Source organism: Nelusetta ayraudi, unplaced genomic scaffold (genome assembly GCF_046127955.1).
Source record: "Nelusetta ayraudi isolate G7.1 ecotype Tasmania unplaced genomic scaffold, CSIRO-AGI_Nayr_v1 ptg000042l, whole genome shotgun sequence".
NCBI lineage: Eukaryota > Metazoa > Chordata > Actinopteri > Tetraodontiformes > Monacanthidae > Nelusetta > Nelusetta ayraudi.
Window position 1 is genome coordinate 16,556,429 of NW_027466092.1, and position 12,836 is coordinate 16,569,264.

Genomic DNA, 12,836 nt, shown 5'->3' on the forward strand with positions numbered 1-12,836 from the left:
AAGTTCTGTTTCAGAAGTTGGAATGTTGTATATTTGAATTTGCTTTTCAATACATCCTAAAATATGTTAAATTCCGTCAAAGAAAATTTTTTTTTGCTATTACAATTCAATTCAAGTTGGTCTCCTACATCGCCTGTTTGCCGCTAAATTGGCTAATTCATGAGCTTAGCTGCCATGTTGCACTGATTTTTCCCTCATCATAATTTGGAAATCTGTATGAGGAGCTTTTAGCTAAACACTCACATCATCATGTCAACATGTTCGTTTTTCAGTGTGCACGGCATGGATTTGTATTAGTATGTAGCATGCAAGCTGTGTAGGAGCAAACACAACACTGACAGACTAGCGTAGGCTAATGGGATGTCGCCATTCATTTAACCACACATGCAAGACTTTAAAATCCTGCTTTGACACACTGGTGTTGTTATCTTGTCATCGCGTCCATCATCACAGGATAGAAAACCACACTCCTCTCGTTGGAATGCTATAGCCAGTGTCGCTGGTGTCACTCTGTTGTCACTTTCTTTCTGATGTTCAACAAGATAATGGATAAGGCAGCTTCAGCCTCGACCCCATAACTCAGCTTGAGACACAGCACGCTGCAGTGACCTATTAGTAGTACCAGGTGATGCATGCCTGATATATTTTAAGGCCATGACTTGAAAACTGTCTTATGTCAAGAAGTGATTATTAATTTCCATCTGTGGTTCATAACATCACAGCTCTTTATCTGCACAAATAATAAAACAATAACAACAAATATTTCCAGTTAAATAAACCTGCCAAACTGCTCCGTCCTCCAAAAGTGCCTCGTAAACGCCTGTTGAGTCACCCAGAATAACATCCCAGCATGTGTGTGTTTGTGACTGCATGCATGGGTGTGACCACCGTATGTTTGTGTGCGTGTAAACGTGTTTATGTGTGTGTTTTGGACTTGTTGGCCAGGCCACTTGCGGAGATGCAGTCTGTGAGAGTGAAGGATCTCCCAAGGCTGCCATCAGCCAGATGCACAAGAGGACACGTCAGAGGCTGCATGCTAAACATATTTTACGCAAATCTTTGCAGTATCACATGCTGGTTGTGCATCAACGCTGTCTTTTACGATTCTTTTACTTACCATCCGCAGTGTTGGTATCAGGCCCTCTAGCGTCAGATCTATTCTTGGTTGTTGCCCGGCTTTTGAGTCTTATAGAAGAAAATGTAGGCCACAGTGAAACCCTATCAATCATCTTCCATTTAATAGTCTTTGTGCCGCGTTCGTTTTCTTTGTCTGCTCTTTGAAAAAGAGGAAAAAGTCTTTCCTGAGTCTTGCAGGAAGTCAGACAAACCAAATCAACAATTCAACCATCTTAGTCACTATTCGAAGCAATTATTATTATTATTATCATCATTATAATTATTATTATTATTACTATTATTATTGTTCACACAGTGATGTGCCTTACTATAGCAACTCCCTAAAAAAACAAGTGACCTGATACTTTGATTCTGATATTTTGTCCAAATCTATTAGCACATGTTACTGTGGTACATAGATTTTAATGCAACAGAATGTTGTTGTTTTTTTCAACAATGGATATTTTTTACTCACCTTATTGTCTGAACCTCCAGGTTTTTTAGAAACACCATCCAAACTGAAAAAGTGTAATCATTAGGAACCGTTTATTATCCTGTGAAAAAAAAAATGATCAGAATGTGAGCCGCAGGAAGCGCGTTGATCTCCCGCTGAATTAGTGGCTCATTAAAATCTCCTCTCAGGTTACAGATTGTATCAGTTCACACTCACAGACGAATGACGCTGCAGCTCAGTGCTGCTCACGTTCACCATAGCCGCCGTCTGAACAGGAAGCAGCTGCCGCTCTAATTAATGTGACGTGACATCACTAATGCCACAGCTCCTGTCGGCTGTCTGGGTGTTGTTGTGGGAGGCTTGCATGTTTGTGTCCACTAACAAGCGTGTGCGTGTGCGCGTGCGCGTGTGTGTGTGTGTGTGTGTGTGTGTGTGTGTGTGTGTGTGTGTGTCTGTCTGTGTGTGTGTGTGTGTGTGTGTGTGTGTCTGTGTGTGTGTGTGTGAAAATAGTAAGGTAGATTGTGTGAATGTGCCACAGGTCATCTGTGACTGATGTTTTGGTCTTTTTTGTTGAACTGAAATGGGTCTCTGTCTGTCTGTCTGTCTGTCTGTCTGTCTGTCTGTCTGTCTGTTCACGTTGATACAAACGGAATGTTTCTTCCTGGATGTTAATAGAATACAATTGAATATTGAATGAAGGCCTTTATTAATCCCACTTTGGATGAATTTGCAAACTTACAGCAACAAAAAGAAGAAAGATTATATTAATTAGAAAGAAATAAAGTAATAAAATTAATTATTTTTGGAGTAAGAAATGGAAAAAGGAAGATCAATTTTCCAGTAATTCCGCTTTTTAAACATTGTCAGTTTTATTTTTATATACTGTTCTTCTACTCCTTGTCCCTCTTGTGCTTTCTAAATGTGCAATATTAGGACATCTATTGTTGTGCTCGCAGCTGAATATGCAGTGTAGACAGTAAAGGGTTGTTTTAAAACGTGCCTTTGAAAGTCGTATTGGCCGAATGTGAGACTGGAGACGATTCCATGTGATGCGATTCTCTCTCGGGTGAGCTGCAGAATCACATGCCAGCTTTTGGCACAGCTGTATGGCTCCTTTCCGAAGGTTTGCGTGCACTTAAGTTTAAGTGCACTCTGTGCATTTAAACCAGTGTTTTTCAACCATTGTGCCGTGGCACACAAATGATCTTATTTCACTTAATTGGTCTGAAAAAAAAAAATAATATTGCATTGTAGTGACTGTGCATTAGAGGGAATGTGAGCTTATTTCCCTCCCAGGTTTCACACTGAGTGAGTGTAAATAAATTAAGAATAAGAATAAAAACTATTCATCTCATAAAATTTAAGTTGTATCAAAATTTTGTTACAAAGCTGTACTTGCCATTCCACTGGTACATGTTTTAAGAATAAGTTTGATGTTTCCCAGGAATGCAAGTTATCAGGACTTAAACAAAAAAATGGAAAGACTTTAATCTGTATCATCTTTTATTTTGTTATAATGTGCAATTTCTCTGTCCTTTCCAAATAAAGAAAGAATCTAAAAATAATCATAAGGAATAAGCCTTTATTTATCCCACAGTGGGGACATTTGCGCAGTGAAACCAGCATGTACTGTACAGTGCAAAGAGAAGAATTAAAAAGAAATAAAATATATATTTACAAATTATTTACATATTAATTATACATCAAATTAAGAGACTAAATTGTCATTATTAGGCTAAAAAGTGTTTTGTTTTTTTGGGTTGGTGGTGGTGTGCCGTGGGATTTCTTTAATGTGGCTCAAAGAAAGTTGAAACGACCATGACCTGACCATCAAAAGTGATAGCAAAAAAATTCAAACTCCCTCTTGAAGAGTGGAAGAATGTCTGGTGGAGGGAACGAGGATGGGGTTGTCCTCCCTCCACCCACCTCTTGGCTGTGAGGGAGGTAGAAGAAGCTTTTGTAACAATCAGCAGGGTGGACGTCACAGCCCGGCCACAGCGTCAGGCTCAGCAACGCTCCGGCTCCCGCTCCCGCTCCGGCTCCCGCTCCCGCTCCGGCTCCCGCTCCCGCTCCCGCCTGTCACCTGCCGCACTGCTCGTCCACGCCAGCATTGGAACATAAAGGGCGTTTTTGTTTTGCAAAGAAAACTCCTGGTCCCCTCGGCATCATTCCCTGACAGTTCCCTGGCTGCCGGTGCTGGCCTTCTCTCTCCTGCTCGGCCCTCGCGCTCATTAGTCATTCAGTGTAACTGTTGAGTGTGATGTGGGCTTGGCAGCCAGCGAGCATCCTCGTCCCAACACTCCTGCAGAGACGAGTCCAGTAAGTCCGCGGGACCCGGCGGCCAGAGAGCCGTGTGTGTCTGCAGGACGCCTGACAGCCAGGAACCCTCAGTTGTTGTTTTTTTGTTTTGCCTTGATGGCGGAGTTAGAGGAAGACAGATATATAGGAGAGGGAGGACTCCACCAAAATATGGAGTGGGTGAAGGTGCTGCTGCTGTGGTGGTGAATAAAGACAACGTGCCTGCGGCATCTTCACACATGTATTTGCATTCGGCAGGAAGCCTGATGGGCTTCTAACATTGTTCACCAGTAGTGAAACGTGCATTGAACTTGTGGGATTCCTGGTAGTAACGTTTGCAACAGTCGGTCTCATCACCGTTGATTAACGTGCTTGTCCGCAAGATTTTGACTTAAAAAAAAACACAGACCTGGTCAGTGGTCAGTGGTCAGTGGTTCAGGTCCAGATGAGTGAAGCCAACAAAATGCAGTTCAAGCCTGTTGGCTCAGGGTGTGTGTGTGTGTGTGTGTGTGTGTGTGTGTGTGTGTGTGTGTGTGTGTGTGTGTGTGTGTGTGTGTGTGCGTGCATGCGTTGTGTGTGCAGAACTAACATACTGACATTTCCTCACTGCATTGAATTGTGTGGGTTTTCTTTGGTTACCTCCTGTATTTGATTTACTGGAAACACTGATTGACTGATGGTCGTAGTCAGTTTATAAAGCATAATCATGATATTATTATTTTAATAATAATAAGCAGTTTCTCAGAAAGTCGTTTGAGATAACGGCTGTTTTTAAATTGGCCGGTGAAGGGATGATGTTAATTGTTACCATTGCAGTTCAACCCATCCTTGCAAACTGTGTGGCCTCTGTATTTTTAGCTGCGCTGAAATATTGATGTCATCAAAGTGTGAAGCGTTAAAAAATTCTGGTCGGTGCTGCATGACTGGCCAAACAGTTCCCTCTGTTTAGTGAAGCCTTAACCTAAGACAGGCTTATGAAAAATGAACTCACTCAGTCTTTAATGCAAATACAATGTCAATTTTTGTCGTTTGGAGTTAGCAAGAAACCTACATTAAATATCCCCGAAAACACTTTTCAATTTCAGTCAGTCATCTTTCATTAAGTCAAGCTGTTTAAACTTTAAAAGAAGATTGCAACAATTTTCGGCCTGATTTCAGATGAAAAACTCCTTCTTCGGTTTGTTTTGCAAAGTTGTCTCAGCTGGCAGATTGTTTCTCGTTTGGTTTGGAGATGCTGGCCGCCGGCCGCATTCAAGCTTCCTGACGTCTATTTAAGCTCTCCGCCTCGACCTTTATAGGTCTCTTTTCGTCCGTTCACTACAAGGAAATGAAGAGTGAATCTCTGAGGCCCTCTTTTAATAGCTTGCTCTTCCTCGTCGATTGTGAGGGCCAACAGTGCCAAGGCACTCCGGCTGAATCTGCAATGAGTCAGACCGTTTCATTGTATTCAGTGGGGAATAGCCGGGGGATTTAGAGCTCCTCCAGGAACAAAAAGCACGCTGGACCTGGAAGCTCGGAACTTTGGGCTGTGAGCAGCATTTTGATTTAGGCGGAAAAGCTTTAGCCTTGGGTTGTGTTTTGTTATCTTGCTCTGTGCTACACTGGGGCTGTTTACTATGCAGCATGTGCTTTGCACTGATACCAGCATCAAGGTGGCCTGACGCAAACAGCGCTGGGTTTGAAGTTGTCATGTTTCTGAGTAATGGAGCAAACACCTGTAAAGGTGGAGGGTAAAAAAAACAGACTTTAGCAGCTGAAATGCATATTTTGGTGTTGCTTCTAAATCCACAACATGCTGCAAAAGAAAAGGACTGTCTGCAGGTCCAAAATTCTTTGCAGCTAGAGCGACACAGTTCACACACGCAATTATGTCAGAATCAGTCATGATGCTAATGCAACCTTTCTTTTCATAGCTTTTTTGCACTTAGTTTGGAGGTTGATGCCACAATTCTGATGTGCAAATATATCTAAATTAAACAAATCAAACAGGAAACCAAATCTGGTTGTGCAAAACACAGACTAGGAGATGGGACTGTTTAGCGTTTCTTGGTGTAATTTCGCTTCAATTAGCTTTGCTTAGCTGTCCTTAGCTTAGCTAGGAAGAAAAGTGCAAATTTGAAACCAATTCTGTTGCAGTTTGTCACCATTAGCGAGCTGCAGTTTGTCATATCCTGTCTGTGTTGCTGCTATAAATTTATTATCTACCTTATTGAGGAAAAAAAAATGTTTTCAATAGATTTCCTGATCAGGTCGACCATCTGAGGGACCTAGTGTGAAAAAGTGAAACAGCTGCCCCGCATGATGTGTTGTGTATTCAGCGACAATCATCACAGGGCTGAAAATAGCGCCGTGCCTAAATAAAATATGGCTGAAAAACCCACTTCATTTCTTTTCCGCGGGAACACAGGTTTATTATTCATTGACTCGCGTCTCATTTTAAGGCTTCACCACGATTTCTTATTCCACCCCCACTCCCACACACATCGAGTGACCTTGAAGCCTAAAGAAGATGTGAGCACAATGCCTGCCTGCCTGCCTGCCTGCCTCTGTGTGTGTGTGTGTGTGTGTGTGTGTGTGTGTGTGTGTGTGTGTGTGTGTGTGTGTGTGTGTGTGTGTGTGTGTGTGTGTGTGTGTGTGGGCGCGCGCAGGAAGATACACATCTCATCTCTGTTGTGACAAATGAGCGCTCGGCCACCGGCGGCGCAAAACCTCAGGCTTCCCGTTGGAGGAGCGACACCACTTTACGCCAGCGCTTCATTCATCTTTACCCCTCCAAACACCCCCCCGCCCCCACTCCCACCTCCTTGATGATGCATCTGTCCGCTCACACACTTGCTGCTGCCATGGCAACCTTCCATACCTCCCCCCACTTTCCGTTTAGTGGCAGGGAGAGAGGCGTGCTGGGTAATCTGGTTTCACCTGCGACATTTTTTTTCTTCTCCTGATGGATTTTCGTGTCCTTCAGTTGTTTTTTTCCCTTTCCGCTGGTCACACGTCCCCAGTCAGGGATCCTGTCCTCATAATCCTAAACATTGCGTAATGCCGTCGAGGTGCATTAGAGCCGACTTGACCAGACAGACAGTCTGGAGAAGCTGGATCGCTGCTCCTCTGCAGCCCCAGAGCTCTTTTATCCCCTGCAGTCTGGACTGAACATCATCATCACTCGCTGGTCAGAACTCAGTGGTGATCAACAGAACCCACTCAGCGGTGTTGTGGCTGCGGCTGCTCCTGAGTCAAATGGGTCAAATTTGTCATACTTGATTTTGAGCTCCCACACTGCAGGGCCATTGAATTATTTTTTTCTCTTTATCGTTAACACTTCCCTATTTAGGCTGGAAATCCATTCTGCACTCCAAGTATTTAGGGTAAAAAAAATGCAATCTGCATCTGCAGAGGGAATTATGGTTATTTTTGTCATTTCTGACATCTTTGTACCACCTCTAGAAATTAACACAAATATTTTTCTATGCCAGATGTTGTGCCTGATACAAGCATTGGCATTTCAATGAATGTGAATAATTTGTAAAAAAAAAAATAGAGCTGTAGATTTTGACGTAAATAGTTGATTCCCCTTCCTTTCTTGCTCTATAGTTTATTTTATTTCTCTATTTCTTTCTAATTCACATATTTTTTTCTTCTCTGTTGCACTAAATCTTGCTGTAATTATGTCAATTTTCCCAATGCGGGATAAATGAAGGTATTCTATTCTATTCTATTCTGTTCTATTTATAAATGCTGGCACTTGCTTAAGCTTTTATTATAGACTGAATGATTAAAAAGAAAAGATCAATGGAACGGTGTGTGACCTTCAGCTTTGCAGACAGGCAAAAACAAATGTTGCTGTGTTCAGAACAGGTGGCATCATGACATCCACAGTGTGTGTTGTTCTCCTGCTCCTTCTTTACTGGCCAAGCGACGACTTTATTCATCTGACTCTCCCTTCTTATCTGGCAGTAAATAGACACGGCTCAACACTGGCGGTAGCTCAGGCTGATAAAGCGCTAGCAACTGTAATTTGCAATATTGTTTGCTTATTTGACGTTGTCCACACTGTGGTCATCTGGTGTTATATTGTTGTGCATATGGTTCTCTCAGTGTGCATCTACTGCCTCAGCCCACTGGAGGCCACTGGGTGCTTGCAGGGTTTGTTGTGGTGGGTCTGCAGTGCAAAACTACATCAAGCACTTTGAAAAACACACAAACCCCATTTCGCTGCTTCTTTTTTTTCTTGCTGCCTCTGCTATTATTTTCGATGAATAGTTTTTTAAAAATGTACTCCTGAATTATTTATGAAGGCAAAGAATGAAAAGTCTGACCTGATGTTTGGTCCCTCGAAGGGAAGAAAAATAGCGAGTGCTGAGTCATTTCACATCTCTGGCTTTGATCGCCTCGGCACCTCGGCTAAATCTATAAAGGGATTTATCATTTCTCACACCGCTTTCCAAAAGTCTCTGATCTTTGGCACCTCCATCGCCTCCTTCGCTGCCGCATTGGTATTCTTAATCACATCAGCCACCCACCGCCTGCCTGCTTCCTCTCTTTTTATCTGTACTAGTGGGAATCCCGGCGTGACGACAGCAGCTGCAGCAGCAGCGAGTTTTTAGACTGCGCCGCTCGGATTCATAGCTGCTGTAATGTTGCTTCTCTGTCGGTGAATTAGCAGGAGGCTGCACGGAGAGGAGTCTTTAGCGTCGGGATGAAGTTTATTCTAAAGAGGAGAACGCAAGACATGTTCTGGTTTTGTCTTTTCTTCTTGCAAAATACCAACTGAGCCTTTTCCAGCCCAGCCCCAACTCAGCTGTGACTTTTCAAAGTCTTTTACAAGGACCAAAAATCTGCCAGGGGGAACATTAGCACATTTTCAATCATTCTGTCAAAGTTTACACACGGGAAAATTATGTGGTTGCTTGTTTTTGAAAAAGAAAAAATGACAAAGACTACAGATAAAAGAAAAGTGTGATATTTAACCTAAATTCTTTCACTTGTTTTCTCCTTTATAAATTACAGTTTGAATCAACCGTCATTCAAAACAATTTATCTCCTCCTTGAACACGAACACATCTGCAGTGAGAGACACAGTGTGTAGAAAACAAGCACCTTCAAGGAGACCACTGTTTTCCACACGTTGATATGATTTATTTGTACGACTAAGGTTCTTGGCAGGAAGCCATTACCATTCACCCGCAGGTACGTTTTAAGGCAATTGTTCCTTTGACACACAGGTGACGCTGCACTCGTTTCCCTCCTGGAGAGGTGTAGCGTTATCAAATCTTGCCTCCTGCTGGTAATTGAGGACATGACAGGTCAGTCTCCTGACAATTGAATGGACTGCAGGCTGCGCAGGCGGGCGTTGGACTCTTGTTATTATGCATTTGCAATTTTAACACGCGCGCAAGCGGGAGAGGTCAAGGAAGAGTCAACAGTGAATTATTTCATGGTTGGGGAGGAAAAAATACAACAACTGTTGCAGCCGACAGCAGTGTGTTTATCTGTGTTAAAGCCTTTTCTTATCCTATGCCCATGCTGTGTGTGTGTGTGTGTGTGTGTGTATTCCGAACACCCGTCGTGGAGGTGAAGAAATAAACAGTCATTTGCATTGTAATTGTGTTTGTATTATGCGTGCATGTGTGTGTTTGTTTGTGTGATTAGAAAAGCTGGTGAGTCATTGCTAACTGGGCTCATTAGTGGATGTGAACACCATCATCATGTAGTTAATTGAACTGTGTGAGTAAGCAGCAGTCTTACCTACACTTGCCTGCAGTGAGAGAGGGAATCAGGAGCAGGGAGATTTACTGCACTGGAGGAATAAAAAAAAAAAAAAGCCGGATTTGTACATAGTGTCGGAAATAAATTAGGTTATGTCAATAGACAGAGATGGAGCCTCGGTGACTGTGCTAACAGAAACACTGTTATTCACTCACAAAGCAGCACAGAGTACACACACACACACACACACACACACACACACACACACCCAATGCATTTTAGATATGGCAGGACTTGTAGAGAGAAATCAGTTCCCTCACTATAAAATGGAGGAGGGTCAGGATGTTTGTTTAACATCTTTTCATTGGCTGAAACCTGCGTATAAACAATTACAATGCTTGGTCATTCCAGTCTGCGCTAGTTCACGCAAACATTACTGTATTATAACCCACATTCCTTTTTAGCTTTGATGGTGACACGCTTTTAGCAAACAGTATTTCATTCTTAGTTCTGCTGAAACATCGCGAGGGAAGTGATGATGGCAGCAGATGAAAAACAAAATGCTGATTTGGCTGCGGACTAAAGCTGCGTTTGAAAATTGATGAAGTGACCGACACGGACACATTTTCGGAAGCGTGGCGAGATCAGGTGGGATGTGCGACAAGAGAGCATTAGGAAGAGCAAATGGTAACAGTGGTGAGACAGCAGGGTTGTGCGTTCTAGAGACAGTGGCACTGCACTGCAGGTAGCAGAGGTTCAAATGTTGAACTTCTCTCTGAGAGAGAGTGAAGATGAAACCAGAGAGGGCCAGCCTGAAACTGGTAGACAGGAGGCCTGGAGGAGGACCAGAGAGGAGGGTCATTGATGCAGTGAAGGAGAACATCAAGTTAGTTGGACCATTTTGCCACAATTTAAAATGCAAAATGAAAATTGAGACCTCCATTCCATCTAGCAAGTCTCCAGCTTCTCCCAGCCTGACCTGGAAGTGAAGTCCACTCAGAAACCTGCATGTTTTCTCAAAGGGCTTTTCTACAGTACATCTCTGTTAGAAATTCTCCACTATTTATTTGTGTCCAGAGAAACTGCAACTATAGAGACACAGTGCCTTTTGTTATTGATGTCAACAGCTGTGAAAGCCACTGTGACGGTGACTCAGTGAGTTTGTGTTGACTGTAAAGAGTGAGCAAGTCAGAGTGAGTCTCTCTCATGTTCTCGGGCCTCTTCATTTTTATGTGTGCGTGTTGACATGTGTTGAAACATACAGCTCATAAATCAAGTTTTTCTGTCATTCATACACGCACATGGTGTGTGTGTGTGTGTGTGTGGGTGTGTGTATGTGTACATCTCACCCCGTGGAGAGTTTATGGGTGGTGAGAGAGGGAGTGAAAGGACCAGACAGTCAGGTCTCATTCTTCACACTCCCCGCCTCCTTCCTTCCCTCCCTCACACTCTCCCCGCTGCTAGCCGGAGAACAGGTGTGTGCTGCGTTTCCTCTCGTCAGCAGGGATGATGTGGAGGAAGAAGCTGCGGATCAGCAGGAACAGAGGCTCTCGCAGGGGCAGCTCGGCTCCGTAAGTCCCCGCTTGTTAGCGGCAGTGCCAGGGAGGGAGGGAGGTGAAGGAGGGCAGGTTAAAAAAAAAAAAAAAGTGTCTCCAGTGTTTGTTGCTTATGGCCGGTTAGTGCTTCAATTGAAGTTGCTCAGCAGTTAGCAGTTGACAGATTGATAGAGTTAGTCAATTAAATTAGTCAAGATGTTGATTCAAAATGATGCTAAGTTAGTTTTGAATCACTGAATAGGTTATTTCACTGTAATATCTGAGTTGCAAATAATGGATTTTCAGACCTGGCGACTCCAAACGGTGACCCAGTTTTCTCACTGCCCTGAAAAACAAAGACGTCCCTTTTCTTTTGTATATTGATATTTTGATGGACGTTTTTAGTGTTTTCTGCCAATGGCTTCCCTACAATGCGATCCAGCGACTCTACCAAACCAATGTGGTATCTGATCGCTGCACAGGTGATATCAGACACGCCTCTTTTTATGAGGCATACGTCCATGTTCCATTAGAAAGCCGCTCTGCTGCTGTTTCTGCTGCTTTAGAGGCAGATTTGGCATTCCAAGCATTCGGAAAGAAGAGTTTAATGAGAGCTGCGTACCTCCAGGGCTGGAGAGGGCAGGCTGACCTCACTTCCATACACTGCACCACACTGGAGAAAGTCACACCATGTTTGCTTCAAATCTGTTTGGAGAAGTCCTGTTTGTGTGCACATTTAGGTGAAGGTTTGAAACTGGCTTTCAGCCGCCCGCGTTGTTGTGTTTTCTTTCTTCTTTTCTTTCTTTCTTTCTTTCTTTCTTTCTTTCTTTCTTTCTTTGCTCACTTGGAGGGCGTGAACAGGCAGAGTTCACCGCTAGACTGCAACAACATTTACAATAATCTGAGGATCTCGCTCGCTAAAATGCCTGAAATTGCTCTGACGGTGAAATTCTCCGATTGCTTCTCGCTCTCTTCGCCGCCTGGCTCTTTTAAAACAACATGTCAGGTCAGAGAGGTGTTTTGGAAGAAAGGCCACGACACCTGGGGCGACGTGTCCTTTCAGCGCAGCTTTATTTTGCACCTTCGCTGCCTGTCAGACCCGCGCGTTGTTCCCGTGTTCCCATCAATACGGGACAAACTGGCAATCTTGACAATTTTCTGAAGGCCTGATGTCCATCGACTGCACGCTGCCTACGAGCTTCACTCGATATCCTGCTTGTATGACTTGTGGGTTTTCTGAACAACAAGGCCTGAAGGAACGGACACATAATCACGCTGATCAAGTGAATGATTGCGGCACAGCGCACTATTACTGCGCTGCCATTTGGAAGCCCTGCAGTACTCTGTGTTTTTCTGATGTCTGCAAGGTGATTGGAGAAAACTGTTGATGTACCCCCCTCCCCCCGCACCCCTCCTCCCAGCTCCTCCCGCAGCCCCCCCCATCCACCCTTCCTCTCTTCACTGTTGCCCAGAAATACATCAGTGAGTCACTGCTGCACAACTACTCACAGGAGCCCTCGCTGGCTATTGCTGCAATGCTGAAAATAGTCTCTCAGCAGAAATGACACTGTTTTGTCGAATAAAAGGAAAAGGTTATTGCATCTGAAGGTCGACATTGATCCAGTATCACCACCTGCTTCATGCCGCAGATGTGTTCAATTGCATATTAACACAGGTATCGAGCATAAGCGGGGAAAACTAACGTTAAACGAGATGAGCTGTTGATA

At 43.7% G+C, this 12,836-nt stretch overlaps 1 protein-coding gene across 6 annotated transcripts in view; it reads left to right on the forward strand.

Moving 5' to 3' along the window:
- Positions 1-12,836, forward strand: part of LOC142893939 (rho GTPase-activating protein 44-like) — a 53,086-nt gene that overhangs the window by 16,361 nt on the left and 23,889 nt on the right. For 4 of the 6 annotated variants that reach the window (XM_076034947.1, XM_076034950.1, XM_076034951.1 and 1 more), the window contains exon 1: positions 11,028-11,145. The exons of the other annotated variants lie outside the window; for them this stretch is intronic. In XM_076034947.1, the coding sequence (XP_075891062.1) occupies positions 11,081-11,145 (65 nt within the window). In that variant the 5' untranslated portion in view covers positions 11,028-11,080. Of the gene's footprint in view, positions 1-11,027; positions 11,146-12,836 lie in introns of those variants that run through there. 6 annotated transcript variants of the gene reach the window in all.